Source organism: Ictidomys tridecemlineatus, chromosome 11, assembly GCF_052094955.1.
Source record: "Ictidomys tridecemlineatus isolate mIctTri1 chromosome 11, mIctTri1.hap1, whole genome shotgun sequence".
Taxonomy (NCBI): domain Eukaryota; kingdom Metazoa; phylum Chordata; class Mammalia; order Rodentia; family Sciuridae; genus Ictidomys; species Ictidomys tridecemlineatus.
The window spans coordinates 29365253-29384621 of NC_135487.1; the positions used below are offsets into that span (position 1 = coordinate 29365253).

The 19369-nt window shown below is 43.4% G+C and overlaps 1 protein-coding gene across 1 annotated transcript in view; it reads left to right on the plus strand.

Moving 5' to 3' along the window:
• Ctps1 (CTP synthase 1) overlaps positions 1-19369 on the plus strand; it is a 30162-nt gene that overhangs the window by 9015 nt on the left and 1778 nt on the right. Inside the window, exons 5-18 of the mRNA XM_078026048.1 lie at positions 476-592; positions 3125-3208; positions 3719-3799; positions 7439-7590; positions 8667-8799; positions 11240-11328; positions 12204-12298; positions 12930-12992; positions 14957-15000; positions 16187-16283; positions 17306-17361; positions 17449-17545; positions 18150-18294; positions 18869-18962. Of these exons, the coding sequence (XP_077882174.1) occupies positions 476-592; positions 3125-3208; positions 3719-3799; positions 7439-7590; positions 8667-8799; positions 11240-11328; positions 12204-12298; positions 12930-12992; positions 14957-15000; positions 16187-16283; positions 17306-17361; positions 17449-17545; positions 18150-18294; positions 18869-18953 (1338 nt within the window). The 3' untranslated portion in view covers positions 18954-18962. The remainder of the gene's footprint in view (positions 1-475; positions 593-3124; positions 3209-3718; positions 3800-7438; positions 7591-8666; positions 8800-11239; positions 11329-12203; positions 12299-12929; positions 12993-14956; positions 15001-16186; positions 16284-17305; positions 17362-17448; positions 17546-18149; positions 18295-18868; positions 18963-19369) is intronic.

Sequence of the window (19369 nt, forward strand, 5' to 3'; positions counted from 1 at the left end):
TGGCAGACCTTTGCTTCCCTGCAGCAGGAGTACTCATTCGAATGAGTGTGTGGTTTTGGTTTCCGGGTGCTTTGTCTGCTGATCCCAGCTGTTGGATCTCAGTGTTCCTTCAAGATGAAGAGACTTGAAAGTTCCAGCAGTTTTTTAATATAACTGATGACTTTTTGTAAAAGTCATCTATAATTAGCTAAGGAGATGAGATTAGGTTTTTTTGCTTTGTGGCTCTCACCCAAATAAAATTCCTGGTACCTCTCTCACCTCTTCTTTTTCTTAAAATGCTGTGGAAATATCTATAATAGCCTTGGGGAATTGTGAGCCTACCCAGAAGGGTCCCCTTTCTACCAACTGACATTCTGCAGGGCTGGGATGTCCTTATTACATTGGTAACTGAATTGAGGCAACAGCAGAAGTTAGAAAAGAAAACCACCAGAAAAAGATTGAGTGCTCAACCTTTAAAATAACATTGCTCTTCTAGCTTGGAGGAACTGTGGGAGATATTGAAAGCATGCCTTTCATTGAGGCCTTCCGGCAGTTCCAGTTCAAGGTCAAAAGGGAGAACTTTTGTAATATCCACGTCAGTCTAGTTCCTCAGGTAAGTCATTTACAGTCTGACTTTGGGGGAGAAAAGGTTGATTTTCACACTTTATCTAATAGTTTTCAATACTTGAGGTATGAAAACAAGGAATAAAGAATTTCTTGGTGAAAAGTTTATCATAATCATGTTTTGAAAAGATGAAATGGAAAAATTTGAAAGATGAATCGGGGCAGTTGTGGTTGAAGTAGGCGAATTTACCTGCCCTTATTTTTACTACATGGCAAAAGTAGAGGAAGGTTTTTTTTTTGTTTGATTGTTTTTGTTTTTTGTCTTTTTAAAGATAAAAATTCACAAAGTTAGCACGAAGAGGAATTAAATAGTAATACAAATTGAGAAGTTGGAGAGCAGTTGGTTATGTAGAAACCAATCTAGCAGACAGGCCTGGAAGCGCTGAACCCTCACCACTGGCAGTAGGGAGAGCAGAGAAGCAGCCCTGTTGGCCGCAGAATCACCACAGGCTCAGAGCAGGCAGCACGGGTCCCTCTAGGAGTGGGGGCACTGGTTGGGCTCATTGCAACTGCTGTTTCAGAAGAGGTAAACCCTCACCCCACTACCCAATGTGTACAGTAGGCGTCAGCCTCTCTTCACTTTGGAAGAAGACTGTAGGCCCTGGGGAGGGTGTCCAGATAGCAGGCACTAATTGAGAGCAGTGACATAGAACCAGGAACGTGTCATGGAGTGTGATGTTACACTGTTGAGACACTTTGTCTCTTTCATCACAGCCAGGCTTGGTCCTTCCACGTAGGAGATGGTAAGGGTCTTCTCTGGTGTATGACTGGTCCAGGAGAAAAGACACTACCTCAGGGCTCTGCAATGAACCAGGACAGCCAGAGGCCCACAGTGACCTGCCTGCCCCCTCTCACAGAGCTTTCAGTTAGCTTTTAAGTATGTGTAGCAGCCATTGATTAAAATCATGCAGGAGGTAAACTGTGCATTAAATAAGAACTAGATGCCAGAAGAAGGGAACATGTGGAGACAATCTTGGAAGTTAAGAATTGAATAGGAGAGATGAAAAAGTTAACAGAAAAGAAGTTGAGGAAATACCTCAGGAAGTAGGGCAGAGACCAATAGGCAGAAAATAGGAGAGAAAATGTAAGAGTTAGAGGACTAGTCCAGGAGTTAGTATCCAAATTGCAGGATTTCCAGAAAAGAGGTATAGAGAAATGAAAGGGAAGTATGATCTAAACCAGGGGGTCAACAGATGGTGGCCCAGGGGCCAAAGCATCCTATTACCTGTTTTTTGAAAATATAGTTTTATGGAAATTGAGCCCTATCTATTTGATGATGTATTTTCTATGACAGCTTTTGCACTAAAACAAAGGTGAGTAGTTTTGACAGAGATCATAAGGTTGAGAAAAACCCTCAAGTATTTTTTTTTAATCTAGGCCTTTACAGAAAAACTTTTCTGACCCCTGATCTAAAAAGGAAATTGTGGGACATGAGTTTCTAGATTGAAATGGCCTATTGAAGGGAAGGGAGGGGGGATGGGAATAGGAAAAACAGTAGAGTGACTTGGACAGAACTTTCCTGTGTTATTATAATAGTACACACCCAGTGCAGCTCCACATCATGTACAACCACAAGAATGGGAAGTTATTATCCATGCATGTATTTATGTCAAAATAATGTATAACCAAAAAGAAAATTTTAAAAAGGGCCAGGGGCTGTTGAGTGCCCAGGCATATTGGATCCAACATGATCCACACCAAAGCACTTTGCTGTGAAGGTTCAGAAAAATGAGGCAGAAAGGCTCTAAAGGAAAAGATACTTTCTTTTTAAGAAAAAGAATCAATATGGCAATATTAGAGGCTAAATATAATAAAGCTATTGCATTAAAAATCCTAAAGGAGAATTTTTTTACAACCTAAAATTCTAAACCCAGCAAATCTCTTTATGTGTGAGAGGAGAATAAAGATAATTTAGTACAGAAAGGAAAAGTTTGGCCCATAGTTTAACTGAATAGTATTTAGCTCTGAAGAGGCTGCCAGAACCAGAAGAGTACATTCTAGTCAGGATAGAGGAATGAGGGAGAGACTAGGTCCTCATTTAACAGGGAATTCAACAGAAAATGCCTCATTCTAAATGTTAAGAAGTAGCAATAAAGCATACCAGAAGGATCAATTAAAAGGGTTGAAGTGAGTTGGGAGTATAGTTCAGTGGTGAAACTTGTGTTTAGCACGTGGCAGACCCTAGGTTTAGTCCCCAGCACCTAAATAAATAAGAAAAAGGGTTGAAGTCCCTGGCACCGAAAGAAAGAAAGAAAAGGAATGAAAAAGTTGAAGAGCCTTTATTAGGGTTTGGAGAGTGGGAGAGGGTGGATGAGCCTAGGTACCACTACTCTTTAGGACAAATCCCCTACAACTATTTGACTAAATACATGCATGTGCAGTTTCAATAAATACAAGCTAAATTCTAAAAATGCTCAAACTCTCTTTAAAAAAGGATTTCATGGAAAATTATACTTGAAAATTCTTTAATGTAGAGAAACTAACCTCCTTTTTTTTTTTTTTTTTTTCTTTTGACTATTAGCCAAGCTCAACCGGGGAACAGAAGACAAAACCCACCCAGAACAGTGTTCGGGAACTTAGAGGGCTTGGACTTTCCCCAGACCTGGTAGGATTTCCTGATGACCTGGCTTCATTGTGATCTCTTAGGTCTAATTAAAATCATGCCTCCACACCAGGCAGGACCTTTGTCTTTTTGGCAGGCCTTTAATGAAAATGGTGGAGGACATGGGTTCCTGCTTGGGGCTATAGTTGTGAAATTTTCTTATGGCATTTATGAGGTCTTGCACTTCCTGAAACTTGGTTCTCCTCTTTGTTCTTTATTTATTGTCTTTTTCCTACACAAGAACATTTATAGATGAGGAAAGCCCCAGTTAGCTCCTGTAGTTCTTTCATCTACCTCTTGGTTTACACTGCCATCCTCTTACATTTCTCTGGTTTGGATTTTAGGAATTTCAGTTTTGAAGATGAGATATTTTCATGGATCACATGCATTGTTCTGAATGCTAACATTTTCATCCATCTTAACAATGTGATATCTATTTTAATTTTATTCAGTGAAAAAACAGCTTTGTAACCCTTCCTTCTGTCTAAGCCCCCTTTTTTTCTTTACTGCTAGGTTGTATGCAGGTGCTCAAATCCTCTTGACACATCAGTGAAAGAGAAAATATCAATGTTCTGCCATGTGGAACCTGAACAAGTAAGTAGTAGAAATTGTATCTTTGTGGAAACTGTTTTTGTTTATAGTTACCTGAAGCCTCTTGACCATGATTTTTTTTTGTAGTTTTTTATTTTTTATTCATTCTAATTTGTTATATATGACAGCAGAATGAAATTCAATCCATATTACACAAATAGAACACAATTTTTTTGTGTCTCTGGTTGAACACACAGTAGAGTCACAACATTCATGTTTTTTTTTTTTAATTGGTCACAACATTACAAAGCTCTTGACATATCATATTTCATACATTAGATTGAAGTGGGTTATGAACTCCCAATATTTACCCCAATTAACCATGATGTTTCATGAGGCTTGCTGGTATTTCACAGTTAGATATAATAGACTGGCCTCTAGCAGAACGAACACCCTTGGCTCTGTCATTCACCATCCCCTACTTCTTGAGGTTCCCCAAATGTTCCTGTACCTCTTCTGCATATTCCCTCCTCACTCTTTGGCCTTTTTTTCTTTTTTTTTTTGGTACTGGGGATTGAACCTAGGGGCACTGAACCATTGAGCCACATCCAGATCTTTATTTTTCATATTTGAGACGGTCTTGCTAAGTTGCTTAGGGCCTCATTAAATTGCTGAGGCTGGCTTTGAACTTGCGATCCTCTCAAGCTGCTGGAGTTACAGGCATGTGCTACCGTCGGGCTCACCCTTTGTTCTTTATGCTTCATCCCTGCTGAAAATGTTTTTCTGTTTCCCTATCACCTCACACCCATTCTGTTGTTGCTTTTGAGCTTGCTAATTTCTGACAGAAGTCCGTGTCCCTTTTTCCCTGTTGTCTTGGAAATCTGTTCATTTTTCATACTTCAGGGTCTGGCTAGGACATGGTATAGACTGAGAAGCTTTATCTTTAGCTCCTTGACCTCAACCCTCAGAATTCATCACTTCCTTCTCTGGGCTACCTGTGCATCTCACATATGCCAGTGGTGAGCCTATGCTGTGCCTCTTGATGTGTGTGTGCATGTGTCCATGTTTATCTCCCCTCACAGACTGAGCTTCTGGAGGACAAGGATCATCTTATTCAGCTTTGTGTCTCTGGTGCCTGGTGTCGGGGTGTTGTAGTCTCTCATATATTTTAGCATTTTTGTTATTGTGATAATGGAGCAGACTTATGGTACAGAAAATTCAAAATTTTGGAACCTATACGATGCTTAGTATGAAAATTCTGGTAGTGATAAATTGAAATTATGGCATTGGTTGGTGTATTAGTCAGCTTTTTGTCACTACAACAAAATACCTGAGGCAGCTAATTTAATAAAGGAAAGAGGTTTACTTGCTTCACAGTGTTGGAGGCTGAATGTCCAAACAGCACAGCACATGCTCTGGGAAGACTGCATGGTGGATAGCAGAGCCCATGTGGAGGAGAATCATATCTCCAGCTAGGAAACGGAGAGGGGAGGGGTGTGTTTTGCTCTTTTTATAATAACCCTCTCCGAGAAAACAAGGATCACAGGAGAAATGTCTTAATTCCTTTTGAGGTTAGGAGCCCCAGTGATCCAAGGAACTTTCTAGACCCAATACCCAGTACTTCTCGATGCCACCACTCTGGGACCAGGCCACCAGTCACGTGGAACCTTGGGGGACACCAAACTACAGCAGCAGGTTTGGCTGAGGGAAGACGAGAAAGGAAGTTGAAGTTGAGGAATTTCAACCTTAGACTGTGGAGTTTGTTTTACTACTAGGTGGCTGAGGATCAGGAGACTGATCAGGAGAGCCCAGATGGCTCACAGAGGGGACAGTAAAGCAGTGGTGTTGAAATAAGAGAATCCACTTGTAAGATTTTGAGGAGAACATAGGAGGATGACAGGTGAGGTCACTGGCCTGGCATAGGCATGAATGCAGCAGAAGGAAAGCCCTTGGCCCTCTCCATGGTGGCTCAGGCCTCAGCGGGGAGGGTCATCTGGGGCTGGAGTCACGGCTCGCAGGTGTGATTCCTGAGCCTGGAGACCACCAGAAGGATTGTTTCATACTGAACCCTGGAGCACAGAGAGATTTTCATGTTCTCAACAGCCCTTTGTCATTTACTTTGATTATTTTAGATATTTCTGTCCTAGCAAGTGAAGGGAATTCAATTCTGTAGTAGAATTGATTCTCATTAAAAGTGTTCACTATTAAAAATGTGACAGGTATTTCCATTTTTAAATTTGATATTCAGATCTTTTTGTCTGTTTTTAAAATTGAGTTATTTATCTTGAGTTGTAAGAGTTCTTTATATAATCTGAATACAAGCCTTTTGTCATATACTTACATGATTTATAATATTATCCCCATCCGTGGCTTGCCTTTTTATTGTCTTAACAGTGTCTTGGAGCAGAAAAACTTTTACATTTTCAGCTTATCCATTTTTTTTTCTTTTATGGGTTATGCTTTTGCACATTTTTTTAAGGACCCTTTGCTTAACCAAGGTCATGAAGATTTTCTTCTAGATTTTTTTTTCTGCAAGTCTTATATTAGGTCTTACACGATCCATTTAGAGTTAAGTTTTGTGTATTGTGTGAGGAAATTGCATTTCCTGATGAGATATGGCACATATAAGACACCCTGGCAATTTCTGTTCTTTGCCCAGCAACATTACTAAAATTCTATTAGGTTGGATTGTTTACCTACAAATTCTTTTGGTTTTTGTGGATAAACAATGATATTGTTTATGCATTTAGTGGTTATTGTTTCTTGTTTTCCAGTTTAAGTTTCATTTATTTTCCAGTGAAATGAAATGTAATGGCTATCTGTCCAGCATTTCTGAATAGTGATAGATGGCCATTCTTTTTTTTTAAATATTTATTTATTTTTTTTTAGTTCTCGGCAGACACAACATCTTTGTTGGTATGTGGTGCTGAGGATCGAACCGGGGCTGCACGCATGCCAGGCGAGCGCGCTACCGCTTGAGCCACATCCCCAGCCCTAGATGGCCATTCTTGCCTTGTTCTGGGCTTTAAATAGTAAACATTAATATTAAATGAATCCATATGATGTTTACTGTGGGTTTTTTATATTTTCAGTTTTTCCTTAATAGTCTTAAATTACCTACAATTTTTGTTATGAATTCATTTTGGATTTTTAATTAAGTCTGCATCCATCTTCTTCAGTCTATTCGAATGGTGAGTTCCACTTTTAAATCTCCTAATGCAGTGGTTTTTAAAGTTGGCTGCACATTGGAATCACTATAGAAACTTGTAAAAATGCTGATGCCTGTTTCTTCCCCCCGAGATTCTAGTTTAAGTGCTCTGGGTTGGAGTGGGGGCATTAGGATTTTTATAAGCATCCCTTAATGATTCTATTGTGCAGATAAAGTCTGAGAACCACTGTTCTGAGTTAAGCCATTCAGGGATTCCTGGGATAGGTCCTCCTTCAATATGATTTTTTTTTTGTTAAATAACATTTGTGGTTTGGCTTGTGATTTTTAAAAGGATTTCTACATCCATGTTCTAATAGATTAGCTACTAACTTTCTGTTCTGGTCTTTTTCAGTTGGTTTTGGTATTATATCTTTTTCTAAAAGATTACCCTTTTTTCAAATTGGAAATTTTTCCAAGGTTATGTAGCTAGTAGCCAGGGCTGTAAGTTCAGTTAGTTTTTGTTTTTATTAAATCACATCCTTTTTTTAAAACAGGTAATCTGTGTCCATGATGTCTCGTCCATCTACCGGGTCCCCTTGTTGTTAGAAGAGCAAGGGGTTGTAGATTATTTTCTTCGAAGACTTGACCTTCCTATTGAGAGGCAGCCACGGAAAATGCTGATGAAGTGGAAAGAGATGGCAGACAGGTTTGCCTCCCCGTGAGGAGCTGGCAGTGCCAGCTGCCTTCCTCTTTGGTAGGGCCCAGGGGATTCGGTCATGTTGGAGCATGTTAGCACCTCACTCTCAGCTCACTGGAGGTCTTCATGGTAAGGGACGTTCAGGTTGCTAAGGAAGGAGCTGGTAGTTGTAGTTGTCAAGTGGAGACAACATAGGTGAAGAGGGCCTGGCAAGGCTGGGCCAGTTCCCAGACCTCCAGGCAGCGAGTGCAGATTGTTTTCAGCTATACAGTCAGCACAAACAGGTGCCCCTGGCAGTGGGTTACCATGGGAATGGGTGGCCATGGCTGGAGCACTTGTGGGCAGGCAGCATGCCTATTGTCTGAACCGCATTTGGGAAAATGTTGCTCAACCAGCACCACCCTTGCTCAGCAAGGCCTTGTGGGACCACCTCCTGAAGTGCTGGTGCTCTCACCTTGCTTCAGGGTCTTCTCAGAGCAATGGGTGTGCCTTGTCACAGTTGCAGAACTAAAAACAGTGTGGAGGTCATATTAGCACATGTGGAGGGAGCATTTATTCTGTTCTGTGATGTTTAAGCTTTGACCTTTTTTTCATGGATCTTTTACATGTCCATTTACATGTAGCTACCAAGATGGCCCATGGTCTTACAGTTCTTTTTTCTTAAAACGTTATTGCATTTTGCTCTGTTACTAATTTTTATAATGAAACTTTTAACAAGTGTGGACTCTTCTATTGTGTGAATATCCCATAATTTATTTGATTCTTCCCTTCATCTCATTAACTCATGGGATTTGTCTGTGTCTTTTTTTTTTTTTTTTTGTCCTTTGGGATTGAAATTCTTTAAAAACAAATTTGTGTGAGATTTTGAAACCTTTTTGATAACAGCTTCTAAAATCCAACTTTCTTTACAAAGCCTGCCCTGTTGATCTGAAATTGCTTCTTTACTGGTCTGTGTGTGACACTCAGGCGATGTTCGTTTCCATTGTGTTCTTCCAAGACATTCTTTTCTTCTCTTGCCAAAGCAGTTTTGGTCTCATGGTGATACGTGTATTCCAATTAATTGGGTGTTTCTTGACCTTTGATAGATATGATCGCTTGCTGGAGACCTGCTCTATTGCCCTTGTGGGTAAATACACGAAGTTTTCAGACTCATATGCCTCTGTCATTAAAGCTCTGGAGCATTCCGCATTGGCCATCAACCACAAATTGGACATCAAGGTGAGGTGGGATGACCTAAGTTAGCCAAGGGGTAAATAGGGAAGCAGTCTATATTTTCATAGATTTTGCATGCCATATCTCCTTTATAAGTTTTTGGAGCTCTTGAGTTTCTTCTGGGAGATAAGAACGTTTGGTTGAGCTCTGAGAATACAGAGTATTTTCTGGAAATAATGAAGGGGAGAGGTGGTCAAGAGTAGAGGTATAGAGAGACTGAGGGCTTGGATCTGAATATCAGTTGACCACATGAAATTGTCCTAGGATAAAATTTCTCTTTGGGGTGGGAAGACCTGGTGGACAGGGGCATGCATGTTGCATGGTCGATAGCACTGCCTGGAGCGTTGTCAACGACTGCTTTGCTTTGCAGTGTGGTGGGCAGAAGCTGAGCTGGTAGAATGTTTGGACAAGACTCCACTGCCAAATGAAATGCCTGGGACTCAAATTCTAGCTCCATTGCCTAGGAAGTATATGACCCTGGACAACCCTCTCCCTGCTCAGTTTCCCATAAAAAGGCATAGTGATGTTCCTTCCTCCTGGGTTGTAAGATTGATGAGATAATGTGAAGTGCTAAGGTTTGTGCGTGCCGTATTAGTGCTCCTTGAAAATCTCCCACCTGTCCCTCCTTCCCACAGGGAGAGACAGGATCTTGCTAAGTTACCCAGGCTGGGCTCAAACCTATGATCCTCCTGCTTCAGTATCCTTAGTACCTGGGATTACAGGCATACACCACAGTTCCTACCTCTTATCTATCCCCTGTAGAACTTTTTTTCTTAGCTCACCAGCTGAGATTTAGAAGTGAAGTGGGATCTCAGTGCTTGATGGTGCCATGAACCTGGCCCCACCATCCGCACTGCAGTTTTCTTCCTGCTTCTACATGTTTCTCAGGGTGATAACTTGCTTTGTGCTTTGGGCAGGTTCCTGCAGGATGACCTGTTAGAAGTGTTTAAGAATCAGAGGATCCCATTACACAGCCCTGATTTAGTTTTTGCTCGTTCTTTCCATCATTCAGTTATCCACTTGAGGTTGCGTGGCTGCCATGTGTTAGATAGTAGAGGCTGAGAGATGAATGAAAAATCTCTAGTCCCTGTGTTTCAGGAAGGTAGCACAGGAAAGAGGGTGCGCCTGCTTTGTAGACATGTAGGGAGGGCAAACTCCCTCAAGGGGGGACCTCTAGGAAGTTGGAAAGATGGGAAGGGCATTCCTGACAGATGGAAGAGCATGTCCAAAGGCTTGGAGGTGTGGAACAGTTGGAAACTCAGTGGATAGAAAAATGTGAACTGGAGACAGCTGGCAAGGGCCCAGTCAGGATTCCTGTGAACTCTGCCAGCCCAGGTCTTACTCTGAGGTTCAGGGAAATAGCTACAAGGAATTAGGTAGGGAAGAGTAGAAGAAAGATGGAGAATCTTATTAAAAAGTGAGCAAAAGGTTTGAACAGAAGATTCCAAAGAAAATGCTTGTGATATGCGTGATATGCACCTTTAGTTGTCAGGGAACTAAATTCAAATTAAGTTACAGGGAGAGACGGGCACAAGCCCCTAGGGTGGCCTTACTGCTGGGAATGTAAAGTGGCATAGCCATTTTAGAAAATAACAGTTTAAAATAAAGACACATATGACCAAATTCTATATATGTACTCAAGAGAAAAAAAAACAAAACCAAAAATGTGTCCCCACAAAGATTTTTATTCAAATGGACACATTATTCATAATATCCCAAATCTGGGAACATCCCGCATGTCCTCAACAGGCTAGGGGATGGTACTGTGGTGCATTTATGCAGTAGAAAGCCACCCAGCCAATAAAGAGGATCAAACTTGGGATATACAGCAATTTGGATGAATCTTAAACCCATACTGAACAAGAGAAGTCGGACAGGAAAGGCTGCATGCTGCTTGGCTCCATTGATATGAGGCTCTGGAAGAGGCAGAACCTGTGTTGATAGGAGTCAGCTCTGGGCCTTCTGCAGGAGGAGGAGGGAATCTTGTGAGGTAGTGGCACTATATCTTGATGGGGTGGTGGTTACGCCTTCATGTGTATGTTTGACAAAAGTCATCAAAGGGCACTCAAGATGCTTGTGTTTTACTGTGTGTAAATTATACCTCGACACAGTTGAAAATGAAAAAGGACACAAACAAAATTGGGTGAAAGGTGGCCTGAGGAGAATGTCATTTGAGCAGAACACAATAATGTAGAGTCTCCTATAGTAGCTGAGAGAGGATTCTAGAAAGTATGGAGCAGATAAAGCCAGGTTCAGGATTTTGAAGGAAACTTGTTGGTAAAATCTTGTACTTAAGATTTTAAATTGTTAAGTTTAAACATATTATCATGTTAAAACCCAAATCATGGGCGATGGAACATTGATAACTTATTTGGACATTGTGAAAGAGCTTGGTTGGAGTGGTTGGAGTCATGAGTTGCTTCTTTGCCCTGCCTGCTGCCCCCAGTACATAGATTCCACCGACCTGGAGCCCAGCACCCTGCAGGAGGAGCCTGTGCGGTACCACGAGGCCTGGCAGAAGCTCTGCAGTGCTCAGTAAGTAGCGTTCTTTCTGGGGGGCTGGGGTTCTGTTTTTGTGAATGAATATAGTTCTATGCTTCCAGTGCTAGCAGTAGGTAATCTACTTTGTTAAGTGTCTTTTAATAAGAGAAACTACCTACTGGATGACTTCAACCTACCCATAGATTTGGATTCAAAGAGACCCATTCTAATTTTATTGATAGTTTGCTGCTTTCATCTCATCATGAGGCTTAGCGATTTTTTTCATCCAGAACATTTGATGAGTAGCCATCAGTAGAATTCAGAAATTATTTTTAGCAGCTTTTTTTTGTGGTCCTGGGGTTGGAACCTGGTATCTTATATATGCCAGGCAAATGCTCCATCACTGAGCTATGCCTTTAGCCCTGGCAGCTATCCTTTATGATAGTCAAAAGTCTGCAAGGATCTTGGATCCCCTGGAGCAGGTGAATGCTGTGGGGCATGCAGCTGGTGTTGATGTGCTTGGTCAGCATGGCTCACTGCTGAGGAAAAAGGCCCCTTCTGACTCTCGGAACTCTGTGAGTCAAGAGGAAAAGTAAATTGTATTTATCTAATTATATGTTAAAATTCACGAGCCAAGTGCTTGGACCAAGTGCTGTAGCAGCCTTACGGTGATGGACACTGTCCTTCTACTCATAGAAGTATTTTCTCATGTAACTAAGTCTGTGGTTTTGTGTGCAGTTTCTAAGTTCAAAGTGTTGATATGGACAAACTAATTGACACTCTTTAAAAGAATACAGACTTAGTCTCAGTAGCAAAATATATGGAGTAAGTTCCTGGTCCCAGTACCTTGGCAGCAGCTTCTTTGTTGGTAGTTGCAAGCTGGGTTAGTGGAAAATCGGAGTTGCCTTGTGGTTTGTTCCCCTGTGCAGTGGAGTCCTGGTTCCAGGAGGATTTGGTGTTCGTGGTACTGAAGGGAAAATCCAAGCCATCGCCTGGGCTCGGAAACAGAAAAAGCCTTTTTTGGGTAAGGAACTGTGCTTGCTCTCGCCAGTCTGAGGAGCCATTTGGGAGGGAGTTATAAATACAGCAGGGAGATATTGAAACACGACATGCTCAGTCTTTTTGGTTCTCTTTGGGAAAGATTCAGACTTTATTTTTAAATATAAAAAGTGTATTAGCTACATGTCAGTGCATGGAATATCGAGGAAATTCTGTTTGCAGTGCACAGGAGATTGAGTCTTATGTCCTGCTCACTTGGCATACTAGCCAGTTATAACTGGACAAAAATGGTTCTGAATGCTTCCTGGTGCTGTACATTTTAGTAATTTTCAACTTGACCAATTTGTGAGACCTTAATGAGGGAGGGTAAGAAAACTTGAATTTTATACTTGAAAACTTGAAACTGACTGGACTATTGCTTATTTTTTTAAGTTGGATAACTTTGCAGAAGCTGGGATCTTTAGGTCCACTTCTTCCACCCAGCTTTTAATATCCAGCACAGATAAAGCATACCAGTGGGATGCTTACTTGTAGCAGAGTTTGTGGTTATGACCCTGACCGTGCAAAACACAGTCAGAGCCCTTGGCAAGGCTGGTGGGGAATGTGAGAGCTGCCTTTTCAATGGAGCTTCATTTAGTTTTCTCTCTCCCTGGAAGGTGTGTGCTTAGGAATGCAGTTGGCAGTGGTTGAGTTTTCAAGAAATGTGCTGGGGTGGTCAGGTAAGCCTGCATTTAGAAACCCTCATTTCTGCTTAACCGCTTCCTGAGTGCATGAAGGCATTGCGTGTTGGGTGGTAGGAGCCTTGAGATGGTGCCTGGCTCTTCAGAACCTCCATGTGCAGAATGAATTTTGGGACTGGGCTGCCCTGCAGCTCTCCACAGGGGAGTGGGGGTCGGGGGCAGCTGTAGAAGCCCATCTTCAGCTCTCTGTCCAGCATGTTCTATTCTTTAAATTCTCTCTTTGACCACCATGGCCACCATCTCCCTGGTACCCACCAAGAAGTCACTGGACTAAGTGAGGCCTATGCAGTTGTTATAAACTTGGGCTCTGGAGCTGTCACACCTGAGCCTAAGTTCTGACTTTGTCACTTATTATGGATGATTTTAGATAATTTAGCCTCTCTGGGTCTTTGTTTCTTTTGTAAATGGAGTCAAAATGGTACCGACTTCACATAGTTGTAAAAATTTGGTGAAGAAATGCATGTAGGTAGTCCCTATCCGGGCCTGGCAAATAAGAAATGCTCACGTAGTGTCAGATCTGCTCATTAACTGTGTCGCTGTGACAGACCATCCCAAACTTGGTGGCTGGTAACAATCATGACTTGACAACTTCTCATTGTTCTGCTGAGTGGTTGTCTGCTCGGAGTTGTGTATCTGGGGTCACTCACTCCTGTCTGGCATTCAGCCTTGAGCTTGGCCCAGCAGGACACTGAGATGGTATGTCCATGTTGTGACTCATCATTTATTAATTCAGTCCAAGCTTCTTTACACACTATATCCTGACTGCACATGTTGTGACTCATCATTTATTAATTCAGTCCAAGCTTCTTTACACACTATATCCTGACTGCACATTGTAGCCAGGCCTACTGCACAGGCATTTGTCAAACTTGCCACTGTCCCACTGGCTAAGGCAAGTTACAGGCCAAACCCTGACTTCGTGGGAGTAGATGGTTGGGGTGGTGTCACAGGGCATGGGTACTGGATGTGTGGTTGGGGGGCCACGATGGAATAATCTGCCACAGTCATTTATTCTCTGTAGCCCAACTGACAAATACTAGCTTTTCAGAAGAAATGTAAGTTCTTTGAAAAATAAAGCATCCAGAGGGGATGTAAAAGCCGTCTGGGTTATGCAGTATACGTGATTCCTCAGTGGCCAACTTGGCCAAGCTGGGTTTCAGTTCATCTCTCTTCTGAGAGGCTGTTGACCATAACCACGGGAGGGTAGCTGAGTATAGTAGGCAGCATGCCCCTGGTGCTGGCATTTGAATGCTGGCAGGGCTCTCTTTTCACCCTTGACCCCAGAATGGCTTTTGCGATTTCCTGGACTATTGCACAGCCTGACCCCTTGCCTCCCACTTGGGTTCCAGATAGGTGGGTGACTGGACATGAGCTTGCTCTTTAGAGGAGACCAGGCCCTGCTTCAGGCCCAGGAGGGTAGCAATAGTTAGTGCTCACACCAGGACCAACATGCAGTGTGGGGGACTTCCTTGTCCTTTTAGCCTGTAGTGGTTAGATGGTAAGTTTATTCACTGATAGGTTATTTCCATCGAAATCAGTTAGTTTGTGACTTGGCAATTGTACCAGGCAGTTCAATAGGGCACATTAGATGCTAAAGATGAAAGAAAATGAGAAGATGGTTCCTGCTTATTTTGGAGAGAGTCTACAACAAAATGTTTTTTTTTTTTAAAAAAAATGACAATGAAAAACTGTCACAGATTTTTAGGCTGTGCCGTTGGTTTAGTTCTCCCCATTGTGTCCAACTTGACTTTCCAGAAAGTTAAAGACTTGATAGAAAAAATTTACCTATTTGTGTGTTGAGTATTGTTATATCTTAAAATGCTGTCCCTAGTTTTGATTTCACCATTGATTTTAAACAGAGGGAGGAGATTGTGATTTAGTGCTCAGCAGTGATCAGTTTTGTTTTTAGCTATCTTCATAACCCAAGTATTTTGACTTTTCAGATGCCAATTCTACAGAGTTTGACCCCAAGACCAGTCATCCTGTGGTGAGTTTGTGTTTGAACCTTCTCAGGGTCAGAAGGGGCTGGAAGGGCACTCGGGACGCAGCGGATGGTTAGAGACAGGCATCGAGCCATGCAGCTCCCTCCTCCAGAATCCCGGGGTCTTGTGCTCCCAGACCTAATGGTTAGGAAAAACTATGGAATCCTCACTGATCTTTCCAGTTCACTACAGAAAGCCTTTTAAGGTGCCAGCCCAGACAGCTAGAGGGGATTCTGATTAAAATAGTTTTCTACCCCCACTCCTCTGGGCTCCCTGGAGTAGTATTCATATGAAGTACTCCACTTGCACCTGCGTGCCCGCTGCTGTCCTCACTGTGCGCACCAGCTCGTGTTCTCCAGCAGCAGTCCTGGGGTGGGATTGTAATTAAAGAACTGCTGGGATGTGGTACTGATTTGTTTAATGGTAACCAAAGCTTTTCCAGGCCAGCATACCTGGTATCATCTCTCACTTTGGTCACATGGCCTGTCAGTCTGCCATATTATTAAGGCTTACTGGGGAGGGACGGTGCCTTTATTCATCTTCGAATCCCCAACCTAGGAGTGGCAGGCATGTTGAAAGTCACTTTTTTAACTTCAACATTCAACACATTCTGAGTACCTGCTCTGTGCCAGGGGCTCTTCTTGTCACTAAAGACACTGATGAACTCAGTGGACAGGGTTCTTAATCTTATGGCAGGCAAACATCACCTGACATTGGACTTTGGGGTGGGGGAATGGGGCACAGAGGCTGCCCTGGAGGTCAGAAGGTGCACCGGAGCACCAGGCTGAGTGGTGAGCTGGCCTGTCCTCTGGGGTACCGTAGCCCACCCCACTTGGTGCAGGCCCAAGGACTGGGCAGCTCCTCAGGACTGCAGAGGGATCAGATGTCCTGACACAGCTAGGCTTGTGTCCATGCTGTGCCGTTTGTTCTTGGAATATGCGATGGCCTGGTTCTTGTCATCCCAAGTGTTTAGGGGTAGGTACAGTGTCATGAGGAAAGGCCAAAGGTTTGAACCCCTGTCCCGGAGGTTTAAAATGATTACTAGGAGACAGTTTCCTGAGATAGCGTCTCTTACCAGGGAAGGCTAGAGAGGTAGGGCCCCCTCACAGGTGGGCTGCATTCAGTGGAGGAGTTCCAGTCACTAATGAAGCAGAGTTTGGTAGTCTGTGTTTGTTTTCTGAACGTCTCCAGGTCATAGACATGCCAGAACACAACCCTGGGCAGATGGGAGGAACCATGAGGCTGGGCAAGAGGAGAACCCTGTTCCAGACCAAGAACTCAGTCATGAGTAAGAGCTGCCTTGTGCTGGCCTGGCCTCTGGCTTGGCCTGTTCAGGATGTGTATCGTAGCGGGGTACTGGGGCTCTCAAGAGTCAGCCTGGCTTTTTTCTTTTTGTTCTTGCTTTTGAATTTTTTTCCCTCCTCTTACTCATCTTCTGCTAGGAGTACTATGGTAAGCAGGGCAGCAGCGTGGGTCTTAGATCACTGGCAATGCGATCAGGACTCTGGGATGTGGACAGGGCAGTTAGGTCACATCCACTGCAGTCTGTTTCTTTCCTATACTGTTAAGTATGAAATTTGATGATTATTATCTCACAAAATGACAATTTCATATGGGTCAACTCAAATAGATTTTACTCGAAGAAAGTATTAATATATGCTAGAGATGAAGGGAAATTGGGCAAGAAAAGTACTTAAGACATTTCTCTCAGTCCACCCCCTCCGCCTCTGTACCCCCAAAATTCTGCCTTTGATTCTGTGGCAGAGGTGCTCTTGTGTTACTGTTGGGGCTCTTTGGCAGCCTAATTTTGAGTTGCTTGAGTACTAGTCTTCCAATTCTAGTGCTCTGTGGACTTGAGGTCTCACTGGAGTGGGTTAACTAAGCAGCCCATTTGCACACACGGTGCCTCTTTGCCTACAGCCACCAGGTGCTGGCACCTTCAGACACTGACTTGAACTCTTGTCCCCAGAGTTCATCTGCGAAGCTCTAAACTGTCTCTCTTCCCATACTGTCCTCAGGGCTCAGGGTGCTTGGGTCCTGGTCTGTCTTCCTGGATAGCTTCTATCGGCGGGGCACCCTGTCTTTAGCTTGATGGAGGTGGTGAGCCTGGTTCCATTGTGATTCTTAGTGTGTCAGAAGGAGCCAGAAGCCAAGAATTAGTCTAAATTGTGCTAAGAGCAGGAAGCATGGTCCAGAATTCCAACAGCCCGTCTATGTGGATGATAACAGTCCACTGTGAAGTAGGATGTGGGTGTGAAACAGGGTATTTGGCAAGTCAAAAGTCATAAATCCAGTGTTTTTTTCCCCCAGGAAAACTCTATGGAGACCCAGACTACTTGGAAGAACGGCACCGCCATCGATTTGAGGTGAGAATTCCAATTCGTGTTTGCTGTTTTCTGTTACTTGGGAGACACAGTAACAGAGATCAGCAGTTATTTTTCATGGATCAACAGGTGAATCCAGTCTTGAAAAAGTGCTTGGAAGAGCAGGGCTTAAAGTTTGTTGGCCAAGATGTTGAAGGGGAACGGATGGAGATCGTGGAGTTGGAAGGTAATTGCTGAGATAGTTGAATTTAATGAAAAATGAAGTCAGATTTCTTGGCACATGGGAAAGTGTAAAGCCGTGTGTTGTTGCTCTGGACAAATCAGAATTAGCATTGTCTTGTGAGGGGAAGGGTCTTGATGACACAGGCGCCAGAGCCCCAGGAAGTTTATCCTTGTGTGTGGCCTTCCACAGGCAGCCAGGTAACCTTAGGCCTCCGTTCTTCCTCTAGAAAGAGGGTGGACTTGATACTTGGCCCCTTTCAGTTCTCACATGAGCTGCGTGGCTCAACCTATGGAAGTCACAGGAGCCAGGGGACCCAGGGAGGGTCTATGGAGAGGAGCCCCCTTAGCTGGGAGGGGACAGCAGTGCTGAGAGAAGGGGATCAGGTCACTCGGACTTTGGGGTTGTCTCTACCTAGATTCAGATGGTAACATTACTTTGAAATAATTTAGGGTTTTTTTCTGGGGGATTGAGCCCAGAGCCTTGCACACATTTGGTAGTTACTCTACCACCAGGCCCCAGACTGTTGGCGTCGATTTAATAAGACGTTTTCTCATCTTTCACATTTTCTGCCCAAATACCTAATGGATCCTTTGGATTTCTATTTCAGATCATCCTTTCTTTGTTGGAGTTCAGTACCACCCAGAGTTCCTGTCCAGGCCTATCAAGCCCTCCCCGCCATACTTTGGCCTCCTCCTGGCCTCTGTGGGGAGGCTCCCACATTACCTCCAGAAAGGCTGCAGGCTCTCGCCCAGGTGGGGACACTGCTTCAGCAATCAGCATTTGTCTTCGCCAGTCCTTTGGGGGTCACTGGCTCTCACAGTGAGGTGTCACACAATCAGTCCCAAGAAAAAGTCATAGGTGTCATGGCTGGGTCCTTGGATGAGACACCATGTGTTCCTCACATTTCCACAGAGGTTCCTGCTCTGTCCTGGGGTTTCCTCAGGCTGCTTCCTTTGGTGTATTGATCAGGCCCTACTCTCTCTAGCATCTGGTTCTGGTGATTCTGCTGAGGAGCATGTTTGGCAGAGATCTGTCCCCTTCATGTTAAGGGGACAGGGTTTTTCTGCAGGGAGTATGCCACACCTCAGGGGGATTTGTACTCTACTGCCACCTTATCTGAGGCTGGTTACTCTGAATGCGTGGTTATCATTAACTGAATGGTAAGAGGAAGGAAATCCCTGAACAGCCTCAGGCTGAGTGTACTGTGTAGTGGAGTCTGATTTGTGTTGTGTGGACACATGTCCCTGCAGTAACAGTGGCTACAGAAACAAAAGTATCGTGAGGGTTTTGGCAGGAGAAGAGGAATAAACTTTCTGTATTCTACAGGGACACCTATAGTGACAGAAGTGGGAGCAGCTCCCCTGACTCTGAAATAACTGAACTGAAATTTCCATCAATAAACCATGACTGATCTGGCAATGTAAGTGATATTTTTTAATGTTAAGTTGGTCGTTTTGTTTTGTTTTGTTTTTTTAAACAGTGATAACACACTAGGATTGTAAGAATATCATGAAAGTTTGGTGCTAAGAACTTTATTTGCTAGAGAGTGGAAGTGGTAAGGTCAGTGTGACCATCAGTGGGCCACCCTCTTCCAAGTTACCTGCCCTGCTCCGGGGGCTGCTATGGTGACACCAGTCATTGGGCAGGTGTCACATGGTTGATTGCTTCACAGAGGTGCCAGTCTGACCAACTAAGGGACTGGGTTCTTAGGCCTTGTTTCATGAAGTTGTATAAACTCAGAGATGGTGAAGGAGGTGACAGGCATGACAGCATGGCCTGTCATTTTGCAGCTCCTCAAGCTCTCAAAAAGAAGTGTTTCAGAACTGA